This window comes from Rhinopithecus roxellana, chromosome 3 (genome assembly GCF_007565055.1).
Source record: "Rhinopithecus roxellana isolate Shanxi Qingling chromosome 3, ASM756505v1, whole genome shotgun sequence".
Taxonomy (NCBI): domain Eukaryota; kingdom Metazoa; phylum Chordata; class Mammalia; order Primates; family Cercopithecidae; genus Rhinopithecus; species Rhinopithecus roxellana.
Genome location: NC_044551.1, coordinates 83,761,865 through 83,779,522, shown reverse-complemented (window position 1 = coordinate 83,779,522; position 17,658 = coordinate 83,761,865). Strand labels below are relative to the sequence as shown.

Genomic DNA, 17,658 nt, shown 5'->3' with positions numbered 1-17,658 from the left:
CCCCAGTTGTGATTACCAAAAATGTCTTCAAATATTGCTAAATGTCCCTTGGGGGAAAAGATCACCCCCAGTTGAGAATCACTGTTATAGACAAAAGCTGTTTTAAAAAGCTAAAGGCCAAGAGTGCAGTAGGTTAATTAAAGTATTTTTTACAATGAATTTTTATTTATTTGAGACGGTCTCGCTCTGTCACCCAGGCTGGAGTGCAGTGGCACGATCGTGGTTCACTGCAGCCTTGATCTTCCAGGCTCGAGTGATTCTCCTACTTCAGCCTCTTGAGTAGCTGGAACTACAGGGACACGAGCCACCGTGACTGGCTAATTTTTTAATTTATTTTTTAGTAGAGATGAGGTCATACTATTGCCCACTCTGGTCTCGAACTCCTGAGCTCAAGCAATCCTCCAGCCTTGGCCTCCCAAAGTGTTGGGATTACAGGTGTGAGTCACTGTGCCCAGCCTATTCTACATTTTTAATGATACTGGTAGTCTCGATACTGGTGGTTTCATAAGCTTTCATGTGTAACTAGTTTATGCAGTTTGTGGTGTGTATATGTATATGTGTGTGTATTTTTTCTCCAAAATGAGAAATAAGGAAGAATTTGAGTTTGTCTCTTTAAAGTGTATCCTTGACCAAAAGAGCACCAACCCTCTGAAGCTGCCCATGCATATCAGCTAGTTTTGCAGAAAGGGAGAGCCATTGTCACCCTTAATGGGCTGGAGGGAGGACTCCTAGAGCACATGCTGCCAGGGCTGGGGTGCCTGTGGTGGTACATTGCCATCGCAGACTCCACCACTATCTCTACATGCTCACTTCTCTTTTCTTTCTTCCATCTCCATTTTATTTTCTGTCACTGTCTCCTTTTTGCTCTCTCTTCCCCTCTTCCTCTCTTCCCCTTAGGCATTATGCCTCCATCCTGTTAGGCATATTTGCCACAGAGTAGGCATGCAGTAATGTTCATTGATTAAATGAATGAGTGTACATCTCATTCATTTAATCAATGAACTCATGTACAGATTTAGGGCATGAAAAGTTGCAGATGTTAGATTTAGTGCATGGGATTAGGTAAGAGATAAGAGAGGATTTTGTTTGGAATTTTGTGAAAATAGCTTCTATTTGGACTCGATCTGTGGGGAACTTGAGATTTCTGTGTTTTTGGAAACAAAGGATTTGAGAAGTCTCTCATAGTGGTGTGATATTTTATTTGATAAATTAGAGCAGGCTTTTAAGTCATAGTTGATGTGGTACAGGGAAGGGAAAGCTCACATACTGTGCACTTTCACGGTGCCAGAATGTTACTCCATGCTTCTCATGTTGTCTTAGTTAACCCTGAAAATACCCCTGGCAAGAGGGTCGTTCTGTCAGTTAGAAATGCTGCTGGGAAGGCCGGGCGCAGTGGCTCAAGCTTGTAATCCCAGCACTTTGGGAGGCCGAGACGGGCGGATCACTAGGTCAGGAGATCGAAACCATCCTGGCTAACACGGTGAAACCCCGTCTCTACTAAAAAAATACAAAAAACTAGCCGGGCAAGGTGGCGGGCACCTGTAGTCCCAGCTACTCGGGAGGCTGAGGCAAGAGAATGGCGGGAACCCGGGAGGCGGAGCTTACAGTGAGCTGAGACCTGGCCACTGCACTCCAGCCTGGGCGACAGAGCCAGACTCCGTCTCAAAAAAAAAAAAAAAGAGAAATGCTGCTGGGAGCAATAACACCTGACTAAGTGGGACTTAAGCTGAGTTTGTTCTTCTCATGATAAGGTACCTGGAGGGAGGCCATGGCTGGTGTTCACTGAGTGGCTCAGTGATGGCAGGCCCTGCGGTCTTCCTGAGCATCTTCCACAGTTGCAGGATGATGCAGGACCAGCAGGCCTCAGGTCCTTATACACCTGTGTCCCCACATGCAGGATGCAGAGGGCATGTTGGGTGAGCATTCTTCCAGTGTCTTGCCCGAGCTCTCCTTTCATGCCTTGACTCCCCTTCCATCCCTTTACCAGAGCCATGTGACATGCCTACCCCAGGGATTTGTTTTTCCTTACTGCCATGACAGAGTTCCACAAACAGCATGGCTTGAAACCACACACATTTGTCATCTCACAGCTCGGGAGGCCAGAAGTCCAGCTTGGGTCTCACTAGCTCCATCAGGATGTCAGTAGGTCTGTGTTCCTTTATGGAGGCTCTGGAGAAAATCTGTTTTCTTACTCATTCAGGTTGCTGGCAGAGTTCAGTTCCTTGTGTCTGGAGGACAGAGGACCTTGTATCCTTGCTGGCTGTAAGGTCAGGGCACTTCTTGGTTCCTCCAGGCCATGTGCATTCCTTGACTTGTGGATCTCTTCCTCTGTCTTCAAAGTCAGTAATGGTGGTTGAGTCCTTCTCATGCTTTAAATATCTCTTGCCTCTTTTTCTGTTACATCTCTGACCCCTGTTGGCAAAGGTTCCCTGCTTTTAAGGGCTCCTGTGCTAAGATTGGGTCCACCCAGCTGCAAGTCCGTTTTGCCGTGTAAGTTAACATATATATTTAATTTCTGGGGATTAGGACATGGACATCTTTGGGAGGGGTGGGTGGTTCAGTCTACCTTCCCAGAGATCAGAAGTTCTCTGCCCCAAATCTGATAGAATCCTGCTTCTATTAGGAAGAAGGAAAGAATGGCTGCCATAGTATTATTATTCTTAAAACAATAAAGATGAAGACACTAAAGTTCAAGGAGTTTAAACAGGCAGAGCTGGTATTTTTTTATTACTTATATGTATGAGTATATTAAAACTGCAGTGTAGGAGGAAGACTGATAAACTCAAAAGGCTGACATTCGCCTTTGAGTTTTGTCGTCTGTGGTGCAGAGAAGGTGATGAGGATGTCAAAGCTATACAGGCATTGCCACTCTCAACAATGAGATGGGGCCTGAATTATCCCCTCTTCTGGGTACCAGATTTTATGATTTGCCTTAATTTTACATTTGGCAGGTCTGGTTTTTACATTTTAAGGCTACTAAGTCAGAGTGTGGACATGTGAAATGATTTTCAGCCTGGAAAATGAGTGAGGAAAAGTGGAAAATTTCCTCTAGGAATGCTTCGCAGAGTCCCATGTTTGTTCTGTGTGTTTGTGTGTGTGTGTGAAAGAGAATGTGTGCATGTTTATATCCTCGTGTTTAAGGCATGAGTGTGTGTGTGTGTGTGAGAGAGAGAGAGAGAGAGAGAGAGAGAGAGAGAGAGAGACAAAGAGGATATATATGATATTCCTTGTTCCTTGTTGGATTGGTATAGGAGAAGATGATTATCAGTGATTTTTCAGTAGGAAGTGTACATTCCCTAGGAAGATATTTGGTGTCAGTTGTTATGATTCTTTGAGGTCATGATTTTTAAAAAAATGTCATATTAAGAGGGTGTAGATGAACTGTTGTAATGTTTCTTTTCTTTTTTTTTTTTTTGAGATGAGGTCTCACTGTGTCACCCAGGCTAGAGTATAGTGGCACAGTCATAGCTCACTGCTTCCTCCAACTCTTGGGCTCAAACAGTTCTCCTGCCTTAGCCTCCCAAGTAGCACAGGCACAGACCACCTGGCTAATTTTTTTCTTTTTCATAGAGTTAGGGTCTTGCTATGTTGCTCAGGCTGGTCTTGAGCTCCTCGCCTTGAGCAATCCTCCTTCCTGCCTCCGCCTCTCAAAGTGTGCTAGGATTACAGGCATGAGCAGCCACGCCTGGCCTGCTCTAATGTTTCTGAATGTTGGCAAGGCACATTTACCTGAGGACTGTGTCAGCGATAAGTGTGTGTTTGATTCACAGTATGATTGCCAGTACTTGAGCATTTTGTTTTTAAATGTTTGTTAAATTGAGGGTTGAAAAATAGCATCTTGCTGTTAAAAATGCTTTGATTACCTGTGAGATCTTACATATCTTTGATATGATCGTTATTGATATAGTTCCTAATAGTGATCCTTTATTTTTAAAAGGGAGATTCTACAGTAGTTGGAACAAGTAGGCTTCGTGACTTATATGACAAATTTGAGGAGGAGTTGGGGAGCAGGCAAGAAAAGGCCAAAGCTGCTCGGCCTCCGTGGGAACCTCCGAAGACGAAGCTCGATGAAGATTTAGGTGAGTCAGAATCATTAACTAGCCTGAGAACGTTGCCATTATAGCTTCATTCCTGAATTTTGGGGAAATACCCTTGAGAGTCCCACATTGAGATTTCTTCCTTTTCATTTTATTTTTCTTAATTACAGTCAGTAAGATACATAGAAGTGGAACTTCCTTCTTTTTGATCATATTTTTCCTTAGTTACATTTGGCAGAATACAGCCGCGATCTCATTTGCAAGGCATGCTAACAAGTGTGCCCCTTGGAGAGTTGTCCAGTCAGAAGAGTTCAGCATCTTTCCAAAAGAAGGAGCCTGTGCCCCCTGCCTCTCATGAGGACAGGCGTCCTTCCTTGGCCCTCTCCTTTGCCAGGTGTACCTGGTTTGAGGAGGGAAATAACGACTATAACCCAGCTCTGTTTGAAGGTTTCTCTCCACTCGTGTAGACAGTTTGCATAGCTTTTTCATAAAGTGGTCTATTTTTTCATTTGTATGTTCTGAGGTTCCAAGTAGGTGGTGAGATCTTTGAGGATAGAAATTACTTTTTACCACTTTGTATCCTTAGCCCCTAACAGAATGCCATGCACAGATGAGACATTCAGTGTGCATTTACCTGCATGTTCTCTCTGGCTCTCATCTGCCCACCTCCATGACATCCCACATGCTGAGAGGCAGTTATCCATACTGGGCAAAGGCACCTGAGTCGGGAGCTGGATGGCCTGGGTTTGAATCCCTGCTCTAACACCTACTTGATATGTGACCTTGGGCCAGAAGTTCATCTCCGTCTCAGATTTTTCCCATTTGTAAAATAGGGATGACAGTAGCATCTATCTCATGCAGTACACGTAAATACAATTCCATGTTGGATTTTATTATGCTACTACTATGTTAATCTCTTATAGGATTAATTTATTTTAAAAACTAATTATTTTTCTTTTTGTAGTGATGGAATCTCACTATGTAGGATTAATCTAACTTCTAGGTCTTTTTTAAAAAAAAATGGTGGTAAAATACACATGATACGAAATTTACCATCTTAACCATTTTTAAGCATATAGTTCAATAGGGTTCAATATGACATTGTTTGCAACCAGTCGCCAGAACTATTTTCCTTTCATAAAACTGAAACTCTGTACCTGTTGAGGAATAACTCCCCAGACCCCAATTCTCCTGTTCCCTTATTACTACTATGCTACTTTCTATCTCGGTGAATTTGACTCTCAGGTATCTCATATATGTGGAATCATGTATGTTTGTCTTTTTGTGACTGGCTTGTTTCACTTAGCATAAGTCTGTGTCTGTTTTTATTCAGTCACTTTAAGGACTAACATCTCTTGCTGTTATTGAGGGAAAAAAATGTCAAGTCTTTGGTCTTGCATTCCCAGCCTTCACTGTGGCATTCTCAGCACTCCCAGCCCTAACCTCCCAGTGTTTTTCTTTGTGGCCCGCGCTCTAGCTAGTCCACTGTATTCTTAGCTCTATGCTTTTGCCTATGGTGCTCCCTCTTCATTCCTTTCTTCTTCTCTCCTCCTTATCATGCTTCTCCCATCCTGTCGCAGTGCCTGGGTCACATGTGCTCCTTCTTTGAAATTATCACCAGCCTTTCTGGATCCCAGTGAAACTGCCCTTTTGTGGATCATTACATAGCTCAAGTGTTAAACTACATACTACTACTATGGTTTTTCATTTTATCTGACATTGCTCATTGAGTCTTACTTTTTCTCTAAAGATGTTTATTTTCTTTGCTTCCCTAACTAGATTGTGACTTAGCATTGTGGTCTATTTTTTTTTATGGTGTTGCTTAGTAGAGTATTTGGTGTAGAGTAGGCCCTTAAGTATTTTCTAGAAGAATAAAGAACTCTTCTTACCTTTAGAGGTTTAGGTCATTTGGAAGTCTCCACAAAAACCAGTTTGTCAGCTGGATGTGGTGGCTCATGCCTATATTCCCAGCACTTTGGGAGGCCGAGACGGGTGTTTCACCTGAGGTCAGGAGTTCGAGACCAGCCTGGCCAGCATGACAAAATCCTATCTCTACTAAAAATACAAAAGTTAGCTAGGTGTGGTGGTGGGCGCCTGTAATCCCAGCTACTCGGGAGGCTAAGGCAGGAGAATCACTTGAACTTGGGAGGCGGAGGTTGCAGTGAGCCGAGATCATGCACTGCACTCCAGTCTGGGTGACAGAGTGAGACTCCCTGCACTCCAGCCTGGGTGACAGAGCAAGACTCCGTCTCAAAAAAAAAAAAAAAAAAAAAAAGGAAAAGAAAAAACCCAGTTTGTTAGTTCCATCAATTTCTGTGTTTTTCTCCCAACCCCTGTTAGAGAGTTCCAGTGAATCCGAGTGTGAGTCTGATGAGGACAGCACCTGTTCTAGCAGCTCAGACTCTGAAGTTTTTGACGTTATTGCAGAAATCAAACGCAAAAAGGCCCACCCTGATCGGCTTCATGATGAACTTTGGTACAACGATCCAGGCCAGGTGCGTATTTTTATGCCCTTGCTGTGAAGGTTGCAAACCCAGACGTAACGGTTATTGCTCTGGGCTCAGAAGATACATGTTGCCTTGTATTGAAACTGAATTTTACTCTCAGGCTTGTGTCCTTCAGAGCTATTTTTTTCAGCTTCAGGTTCAGTTCCAAAGCATAAGCACCAGAGCAGCTGTCCCTTGAATCATTTTTGATGATGTTTGTAAATTCCGTGTTGGGGAGAGGAGTAATGGCCCTGCCTCATTAAACTTGGAGTAGATGGAAGAAGACACATGGTAGGATGAGGAGAGAGAACTCGGAGGTCTTTTTAGAAGTAGTTCACCTGGAAGGTATCTTGCTGTGTAATAGTAAATAAGTCCTATAAAATTTCATTTTTTTAAGTTGGTAACAGTCACAAGTTCTCTTCCTTGTTAAGCATGTTTGAGCTAATGACATAATAGGTGGACATAATTATTTTTATTTTTAATTACTGTCTTAATATGAAGTAATACATAATAAAATTAGCATTGTTAAAAAAGATTTGTGTCACACAGATATATAATACGTACAAAAATTGTATCTTTAATCCGTGTAAAGTTAGAAAGCATAATAAAGCATATCTATAAAAAGATAATTTAAAATTTATATTTCGTGAGTAAATTTATAATGTTCTATATTAATTAAAATGCTTTTCTCCTGGTTCTTGTTAGACAACAGCTATCCATCTTTTATTTATAGAATGTCTGGGAGAAATGTATTTTGTGTGTTCCTTTTACTGTCTTGGAATTGAGCAGAAATGTTTGCAAAACTGTCAGTGCATTTTAAAACTTGGTTTTCTTTTTTTTTTTTTTTTTTTTTTTTTTTGAGACGGAGTCTCACTCTGTCGCCCAGGCTGGAGTGCAGTGGCCGGATCTCAGCTCACTGCAAGCTCCGCCTCCCGGGTCCACGCCATTCTCCTGCCTCAGCCTCCCGAGTAGCTGGGACTACAGGCGCCCGCCACCTCGCCCGGCTAATTTTTTGTATTTTTTAAGTGGAGACGGGGTTTCACTGTGTTAGCCAGGATGGTCTCGACCTCCTGACCTTGTGATCCGCCCGCCTCGGCCTCCCAAAGTGCTGGGATTACAGGCTTGAGCCACCGCGCCCGGCCTAAAACTTGGTTTTCTTTTTAAACAGCTTTGTTGAGTTATAATTTACATATGATACAATTGTACTTCAAATTTATGATCCAGCATTTTTTAGTATATTCATGGGGCTGCACAACTATCACTACAATTGAATTTTAGGACATTTTTGTCCCCCCTAAAATAAACTTCCTCCATATATGGGTTATTTTGTTTTTTTTGAGACCTGGTCTCACACTGTTGCTCTGGCTGGCGTGCACTGGCGCAATAATGGCTCACTGGAGCCTTGACTTCCCAGGCCAAAGCGATTCACCCGCTTCAGCCTCCCAAGTATCTAGGACTATAGGGGTGCCCCACTATGCCTGGCTAGTATTTTTTTTTTTTTTTGAGATAGAGTTTTATTCTTATTGCCTAGGCTGGAGTGCAATGGTGCGATCTTGGCTCACCGCAACCCCTGCCTCCCAGGTTCAAGTGATTCTTCTGCCTCAGCCTCCCGAGTAGCTGGGATTACAGGCATACGCCACCACGCCTGGCCAATTTTGTACTTTTAGTAGAGATGGGGTTTCTCCATGTTGGTCAGGCTGGTCTCGAACTCCTGACCTCAGGTGATCTACCTGGCTCAGCCTTCCAAAGTCCTGGGATTACAGGTGTGAGCCACTGCGCCCAGTCTGCCTGGCTAGTTTAAAAAAATTATTTGTAGAGATGAGGTCTTGCTATGTTGCCCAGGCTGGTCTCAAACTCCTCGGCTCAAGCAGTCTTCCTGCCTCAGCCTCCCGAAGTGTTGGAATTACAGGTGTTAGCTACTGCGCCTGGCCCTCTAGTCTTTTTACTTGACTGTTGTTTTCCTGTTTCACAAGAAGCCTCTACACTGATTTCCATGGATACCTGTTTCTATCAGAAATTCAACAGTGCTTTGTATACAGTCTCTGTAATGCTGTTTAGTGTTATTGGTTTTATGTCCTCTGTATAGTTGAGCCTTGTGAAGGGCTGAATATGTGGGATCCCAGACCTTGATAAAAGGCAAGCATGTAGGATGTCTCTACTTCCCTGGAGATCAGTGAGCACTAAGTTAATTTTTTATATTTTTCATCATAGAAGTCATGAGTGGCATTAAGAGTATGTTATAACTTTTTTTTTTTTTGAGACGGAGTCTCCAAAAAACTCCTGCTCTGTTGCCCAGGCTGGAGTTGGAGTGCAGTGGTGCGATCTCAGCTCACTGCAAGCTCCACCTCCCAGGTTCAAGTGATTTTCCTGCCTTAATCTCCCCAGTGGCTGTGACTACAGGCTTGTGCCACCACACCCAGCTGATTTTTGTATTTTTAGTAGAGACGAGGTTTCACCATGTTGGCTAGGCTGGTCTTGAACTCCTGACCTCAAGTGATCTGCCTGCCTTGGCCTCTCCAAGTGCTAAGATTACAGGCATGAGCTATTGCACCCGGCCTTAGGAGTGTGTTACAACTTTTTTTTTTTTTTTTGAGATAGAGTTTCATTCTTATTGCCTAGGCTGGAGCGCAGTGGTACAATCTCAGCTCGTTGCAACCTCTGCATATCTAATGCAAGCAATTCTCCCTGCCTCAGCCTCATAAGTAGCTGGGATTACAGGCGCCCGCCACCACGCCCAGTTAATTTTTGTGTTTTTTAAGTAGAGATGGGGTTTTGCCATGTTGGCCAGGCTGGTCTTGAACTCTTGACCTCAGGTGATCCGTCTGCCTCAGCCCCCCAAAGTGCTGGGATTATAGGCGTGTGCCACTGCGCACAGCCATGTTATGACTTTTGATGAAATCCTGTTGGGAGCCAGCTGTTACTTTAGATAATATCTTAACATAATCTTTCTTTTCGGCAGTAATATTATTCCTTTGCTGTACCACCTGGATCTTTAGATTTCCCAAGAGGCTAAAGCAGAGTTACAGCTTTTTACTTTAACACTTTTTTTTCAAAAGTCTTATTGACTTTTATATTTTAATTGGACATAATGAGTTATAAATCTCAATAACTTTAAAGAAATACGTGTGTGTATATATGTATATATGTATTTTTTCTTTTAAGGCTAGTCAAGTGAAGAAGCAGTGGGAGTGGAGAAGGAACGAAGAAGTCGAACTGGCTGTGATCAATTATTTGTAAAAACCATTACACTCTGACCAGCCTATATTTGTAAATTATTACAAAGAAAGAGAAATGGAACTCCACTTCTTCATTTTCCCTATCTGAGCTCTGGTCTTGTTTTTGATTCAGTATTACCATCTATACCAGAGGAACTCATGAACCCGGCTTGTGAGGCCCTTCAGATTTTGATCTTAGTTCTGCTTCTTTTGATCTTCTCCCCCACATAAATGGTCCATTTTATTTATATGGGTCTCGTGGCCCAGAGCATGACGTGGACTTCCTGCCTTCTCTCCTTTCCTGATGCGTGCTGGTGCCTCTTGTGGAGCGGCCCTCTTGTTTTCTTGTCCATCCCATCTGTTTGACGCCCCAGCATTACCTACTTTCGAGTGATTTTTTTTTCTTTTAAATTATGAAGCATATCATATATATGTTGTTCTCCTGTCTGGAACAGATATTCCTTGAGCACATGGACCCGCTGTTCTTTATCATCCCCATGCTTAGCACTTGTCCGTTCCAGAAGTTTTGAAGAATTGCTTGCCTATGGAGCCTTGTGGGCGGAGTTTGTGGCACTAAAACAAATTCAGGGAAAGAGATATAATCTAACCTGACCAGTGTGGGAAGTTTTTCTGGCTTTAGTAGCATTTTCTTCTCTCCGCTAGTGAGGTACCTTACAGTTTCTCTTTTCAAAACATTGAATCCGCAGGTCACCTTCAAAACGCTCTATGTGTTCCTCCAGGATATAAAATTTGCTTTTGTGAAAGAGTCATTTTTCTTGAGATAAGAAATAGGAAAACAAAAATGTCCTGGGAATTGGTAGAAGAAGATGGGGGCAAACAGTGTGCTGACATTGATATTTTCTGCTTGGCTGCACAAATAACTCGGGAATGCAGGGTTGTCATACAGTTTCCCTTTATCAGACAATATAGAGAGTTTGCAGCTTTATTGGTTTTGGAACATCCGTTTAATCTTCTAACCGTGACAGCCTCTCAGAGCTTCAGTGCTCATGACATTAAAACCCACACATTTTCGGAGGCATCATTGTGCATGGTGTGGATTTTTCCCTCCAATAAAAATTACATTGTGTTTCTGACAGATGAATGATGGACCACTCTGCAAATGCAGCGCAAAGGCAAGACGCACAGGAATTAGGCACAGCATTTATCCTGGAGAAGAGGTAACTGGTTTGGGTTATTATGTTTGTAAATGCCGAGAAGCCAGAAGTAGACAGATGTTGCTGTTCTTTCCCCCATAAATGAAATGATACCATCAAAATTCTCTTCATATTCCCTGATAGTCTCTGTTACTGATAATTGTGGAGGAAAGCACTTGGGTTTTGGGGGTGGAGTGGGGAATGTTCTCGAGGAAACATTAACAAAAGTTTTAGTAGTTTTATATTTAAAATAGGCATGGTGTATTTGATAGGTGTTTCCCATTGTAAGTATTCTTCAACTGTACATGTTATAGTTTTATGTTTCATCATAAGTGGCTATGAATGGCCCTGGAGAGACGCTCTTACTAAAGTGCTCTGAGGCGCATGTCTTCTCTCTCTGTTAGTCTGTCCCTTTCAATTATTGTCCCTCATTTGTTCCCTTTATCTTTTATTTTTATAAGCTATTTTTGTTAATCCCAGGCTCCTCACTTTATAATTCAGCGCATTATATTTAAACACAGTATACGTAAAACCTCGATTTCTATTTAAAACTTGTTTGAGGGCTCAATAATAATGGGAATAAAGACTAGGAGATGGTGCCTGATAATTTGAAATACTTGCATCACTTCTGCTCATTTGTCTTTGAAAGTCGGCAAGTGTAGCAAGGAATTGTGGGACGGTGGCATCTTGTGAGTGTTTGTGCACATACCTCAGGTTGGGAGCTCTGAGATGTTGATGAGGGATCAACACCTGTGACAGGAAAAGAGCAGAGGTGGGAACTATTCCCCTGTGATGTGGGTCTGATCAGGCCTGGCTTATCAGAATTTTTGTGTGTTGTGCTGGAATGGCCGTCATACCCCCATCTGTCTCAGTCCCCACAGCAAGGTGCCCCAGGAAGGGCACGACCCTGGGAGAGGGGGCTCTGCAGCTGAGGCTGACCCTGAAGGAGCCAATAGCTACAGGCTGTGTGCTGACTACACAGTGCACATTTGGACAGCAGGCTCTTCCTTGAAGGCAGACTAGATGGGCAGTGGTGCCAGCTAGGGACCCGTAGGCAGGAAAGGCAGGTGATAGTTTGGTCTCCTGGAAGAATGGTCTCATTTTGGGGACTCAGCATGGGTCATTGTATCTGGCTAGTTGGATGTTTGGCAGTGGAAGTTAGCTTAATTATATAGCTTAGCCTTGATAAGCGGGGTCCATGCTGTTGGGCTCATGTGAAGCCTCCTCTCTGCTGCTGTGGTCATTTCATTCATGTGCCCCTCCTGTCGCTCTGGGGTGGCCGAGGTCACAGGGTGGCTGGCACCAACTGCCCCAGTCATTTTGTCTGCTTGGTACCTGGTACCTCTTCCATGGTGGTGCTGTCTGACGGACCTCCATGTGTGAGATAGAGCTCGTCATGCTCCCTTCCATTTGTCCACCTGCAAGTCTCTGCCCCAAGACCTTCTCATCCGTCCTCTTTTCTTCTAGGCCCCTGACCAGCTGGCATGGCCACCACTTGCTTCTGCCCATGAGTCCATCTCTATTCTAACTTCAGGCCACTTCTCTTTCCACACAAAGTGGATGACCAGGTACACTGCCTGAAACTCCGCCCACTGGGAGAGATTTCCCCACAGCGCTGTCTTTCAGAACCATCCCAGAGTGAGGCTGTAGTGCCATCTGTTTTTGGCTCACCCACTCTTGTCAACTGAGCCATTTGTAAACCAAGTTTGGGCTTTTTCCTCTGCTTTCATCCATACACCCTTAGTCATCAGCTGAGGGAGGGGAGCTGGTGTAACAGTGGTGGAGCCGTGGGGATCTGGGCCACCTGCCCAGGCAGCTTGTTTGTGCTCTTGGCTCCTGGGTATGCTTGACTCTGGCAGTACCACGCCTGCCTTTTGATGGATTGTTGCTGATGCCGTATTGCCTGGTGGGACTGACAGAATTTAGCCTATGATGGGTGATTCTGGCCACATGTGTATCTGGTATCTCTTGGCCAGGCCTTACATCTCTTATCAGGGCCAAGTAGCACATCTGGAATATTCTTTCAAAGGCACGTACGTCTTCACTGTAGATAGCAGGTCTTGCTCCAGAACGTCAGGGACCAGCATTGTGATTCTCCCAATGTGGACTGCCACAGATTCCTTTTGGCATCTTTTCCCACCAACACTGTAGGATCTGCTGAAACATATGGCCCCAGTAGCAGGGCTGCTTATACTCTAGCCTGGAACAGCTGAGGCCCTTTCTCACGTGGGCTGTCCTCAGCGGGGGCAGCTGTTTGTGCCGTTTGTGCCACTCTGTAAGTGGATTGAAGCAGTGTTTCTACATGTGCATTCTCTTGCCTCCTGAGCCTGAAAAGGCCCACTAGGTGTTGTGCTTTCTTCATTGTAGGAGGTGGAAGATAAAATAATTGTCTTTTACTTTGGAGGGGATGTCTTGGCATTCCCCAGACCACTGGACTCCTAAAAATTGTGTGGCTGCGGCAAGCCCCTAAATCTTTGTAGGGTTGATCTCACATCCACTGTGGTGCATGCGTGCATGCCTGATCATCATAATGTCAGAGGTGTAATGGAGCAGTGTGAGCTTCTGCAGTATGCCTGGACGGTTGGGAACTCCTTGGTATTATGAGTGGGTGGGAGCATTAACACAGCCCTGGGGCAAAACTATAAATGTCTGTGAATCATTCTGATCCTCATTTCTGATTGGGATAGAAAATAACCCATTCACGTAATCAGTTGCCACATACTTTATATCTGCTCCAGCTAAACTACAACACCTGGCCTGGCAGCTACACTCAGAGCTCCTGCTTGGTTGAGTTTGTGGTAGTTCGCAGTCATCCTTCAGGACCTTCAGGGGCCAGACAGGTGAATTAATCAGAGATAGGACTGGTACCATCTCCCTTATATCCTTCAGATCCTTAAGGGTGGCACTAATCTCCTCTATCCCTCCAGTGCAATATTGGTTTTGATGCCTGGGTTGACAGGTGTTGTGTTAATTTAATTTCTGCTTGACTTTCCCATTAGGATAGCTCTTATTCCACATGTCAAGGACCCAGTGTTGAGTAGCACATTGGGTCTGCCAAGAATGTCAATTCTAGTGGTACATTCAAGGACTAGGGAAAGGACCACTGGGTAGATCTGTGATTCAGTAGACCCACTGTAAGTCAGACCTTGACCAAGATCCATTTGTTACCTTGGCCTCTTATTCTCTACTCTAACTGGGGTACCATAGTGATGTATCCAGTCTCCAAGTATCAATGATGATTCAGATACTGCATCTAACATGGCTTGAACTGTCTGCTATTCTTCTTTTCCCAGTGTACAGCTCCCCAGGTAAATGGCCATAAGCCCCTTTGGGGAATGACAGGGTTGTCAAGGCCGTTTTTGCTTGTTATTTTGTTACAGGGTCCTCCCTCCTGGGATCTGACCACCTCTTTAGTCAGTGGATTTCAGTCCAAAAAACGTGATCAGGCCTGGAACTGGGCAGGGAATAGTGTGACTGTTTATTGGAATGACCTGCCTTCAGTCTCTTGGTTATCCATTCTTGATTTCTCATGTTTGTACAAACTAAGTAGTACTCGTATTGGTTACCCACTTGTTTTGTACCCAAGGACACCATGTTCTATTAACTATTTCCGTGACCTTTGTGGGTCAGACCCCCGTGGCTGCCACTGTGGCCTGGCTTCCAGCACTTAGCCCTATCACCTGGCATCTCTTGTTTCAGGATTCTGTCATCCCTGTTACTGCTGGCGAGCTCTGCTCTCTGACCACTTTTGTGGTCAGCCCTGGCCTGCAGGGGAGGTTGCCACTGATCTTCCTCATGATGTTTGTGCTCCTATCACCTGCACATTCGTTTTGGTGTGTCCTCTGGGGCTTCCCATGCAACACGATTATTTGGCATATTTTCCAGCCATAGATACTGTATCCATTCTAACTTCCTTGAGTCCTTGAATTCCTTCCTCCAGTGTCTACCCCGGCAATTCTGGTATTTCAGCTTTGCTCAGTGTGGGTCGTTGCTTCTTCATGCTTTTAGGAGCCATGCTAGTAGGGAGTTCTCAACATACCCTGGTGTTGTTGTATCCTGAGTGCTCCGAAGTCAATATACTCTTCTCTAAACAATTTTATGTTCTGGCCCTGTTGATCAAGCGCTCTCATCATCATGTCCTCTGCAGACTTCTCTGGCTGTTGCTACATGCTAGTTAGTTCCTGCAATTCTTCTGAAATATAATCTGTTGCCTTCCAGCACCTCCCCGTTTGGGGCCCTGAAATGACCCCAATTATAGGTATTGGCCTGGAGTGTGTGAGGGGGCATAGTGTTGCCTTGTAGGTTCTTCCATTGTCTTCTGGCACAATTGAGCAGTTGCTCTTAATTGGGAGGGATGTGCCATCTCTGCAGTCAGACGGTTTAGAGGAATCTGGGGAGTCAAAACCTAAATGTCCCCATTTCAGGTTTCCTGGGCCCTGACCATGGCTAATTGCCTTTGAGGTTCGGCCACTCTCACAGGTAAGCCTTAGGCTTGGTCCTTGCTGTGACCTCTCACTGTAGGTAGTGAGAGTTTCTTCTGGCTTTCACATCTGGTTTTCAATAGTCTTTTCTCCTCCTCTGCTGTTATACTTCTATAATGCAATGGTTCTCTAAGTGAAGGCTTCCAACTGAGACTCATACAGCTTCACCTGGGAACTTGTTAGAAAGGCAGATTCTCAGCCCATCCCAGCCACTGAATCAGAAACTGGGAGTGGGAAACAAGCACTCTGAGATTTAACCAGCCCTCCAGGTGATTTCTGGGCAGACTAAGGTTTGGGGACTATGGTAGAGCATCAGTGGTGCTTAGCGACAGCCATCCGTCCCTGAAGGATCATAACCATTGTTCTTATAGCTACCATTTTCTCCACAGTCTTAAACACCTGGGTGTTTGGCCTACTTCCAGTGTACAGCTTCTAATTCACCATCTTTAAAGTTTAGTTGCCTTGCCATCTGGTGCCAGGGGTTGTCTGTGTTCCACTTACCACCAGTGATGGCATCTTCATTGCTTGTTGGGAGGTGATTGAGCTCCGAAACACCATCTTATTTGCTGTTTTCTTGGGTCACTCCTAGTGCCAACAGCTGCATCTTGGGTTCTCTAGAAGCAGATGCTAAGATGGAGTTCTGGGTACATGAGATTTATTAGGCATCAACGAAAGGTGGAAGCAGGATTGGAAAGAAGGATTGGCTGAACTGAAAGCTGCATTTAGCCTGGGAGTGATCTGTGGAATGCATATTGCCCGTTTGAGTTGGGCTGAAATGGCTGGGCCTTTATACCTCTGCCTTGCTCAGTACCTGATGTTGGGCCATACCTGAGGTCAGAGGAGGGAGATCTGCAGTGGAGAGAGATCCTGAAGAAGCTTATAGCTGTAAGCTCCCTGCTATCTGTGCCCTCCACAGCCAGGCAGCAAGTCTTTCCTTGAACGTGGGTCTGTGCAGCACATCCCCATGTCTATCACAGGTACACCCAATCATGCCATCATAACTGATGCTGTCACAGCACACTTCTTTTGCTGGCTTTGTTTGCCTTTTTTTTTTTTTTTTTGATACGGAGTTTTGTTCTTGTTGCCTAGGCAGGAGTGAAATGGCTTGATCTCAGCTCACGGCAACCTCCACCTCCCGGGTTCAAGTGATTCTCCTGCCTCAGCCTCCCAAGTAACTGGGATTGCAGGCATGCGTCACCACGCCTGGCTAATTTTGTATTTTCAGTAGAGACAGGGTTTCTCCATGTTGGTCAGGCTGGTCTTGAACTCCCGACCTCAGGCAATCTGCCCACCTTGGCCTCCCAAAGTGCTGGCATGAGCCACCGTGCCTGGCCAGCTTTTTCCTGTCTTAAGATCCATACATATTCTCTTCCACCATCTCTCATGCTTTCTTCATTTCTGACCTTTTTGATTTTTACCCAGCATATTTATTCCTTCCAGCTTTTAAAATTTCCTATTAACTCTCGCTGCTGTTAGTTCTCAGATTAATTTCCCCACTTTTTTTTTTCAGTTTATTCATAAGTATAACCAAAGGTCAGTTATTATGTTATTTTATAAGTAAAAGGAAGATGGTCATAGGATTCTAGATCTAGAAAGATCCTTAAATCTTATGGTCTGAACCCCCTCTGGAGTATATTGTAAGTGGCATATTGTGGCTATAAGATTAAGAGTAGCTATAACTTCATTCAGGTGTCTCACAGGGCCGATACTCCATGTCAGCAGTGTTGTCCGTGTCAGCCTGTGTCAGCAGTCTACAACCTAGCCTGGAGATTTCCAGGAGACAAGGCCACCTCGGCACAGATGGAGCTTTCATAAGTCTTAAAGTTTCCCCTTACAAGAATAGTTTAAACTCCTTTTAGAAAAGAGACATCTGGTAACTGATCTGGACTGAATACAGGTGTAAGTAAAGGAGAAGGATCTTCCAAACTTGAGTATGGTCTCCGGATGAAGACCCTCCTGTTGACTTGGTCATCTGACTCCCTGGCTATATCTGGCCTGCATCTGCTGTCCGTCTTGTAAGAGAATAAGCAGAACAAACTGCTTGAGCATCGGTTGGTAACTAAGACTTATCTTTGAGGAGAATCAGATGGAAAGGGAGAAGTGTCTCCTGAAAGAGCTGGTTAATTAGGTCCATTGGAAACACCCCACCCACCAACACGACAGTTGGGGATGGTGATGGCATTTGCCTAAGCAGGTGAGTAGTGGCACTCATTTCTCTGAGAGAATCATGAGAGTTAGCTCTGATCCAGCTATCGGGTGAGCCGTATGGACTATTCCACAGCAGG

The 17,658-nt window shown here is 44.4% G+C and overlaps 1 protein-coding gene across 6 annotated transcripts in view; it reads left to right on the top strand.

Annotated features, from left to right (window-relative positions):
- The window catches only part of DROSHA (drosha ribonuclease III), a 140,093-nt gene that overhangs the window by 18,411 nt on the left and 104,024 nt on the right, over window positions 1–17,658 (top strand). For all 6 annotated transcript variants that reach the window (XR_004056362.1, XM_030927417.1, XM_030927416.1 and 3 more), the window contains 3 exons: window positions 3,938–4,079; window positions 6,378–6,532; window positions 10,836–10,916. Coding sequence is in view for 5 of the 6 variants with exons in the window: in XM_030927417.1 (XP_030783277.1) it covers window positions 3,938–4,079; window positions 6,378–6,532; window positions 10,836–10,916 (378 nt within the window). In the remaining variant the exon portion in view is untranslated. The remainder of the gene's footprint in view (window positions 1–3,937; window positions 4,080–6,377; window positions 6,533–10,835; window positions 10,917–17,658) is intronic.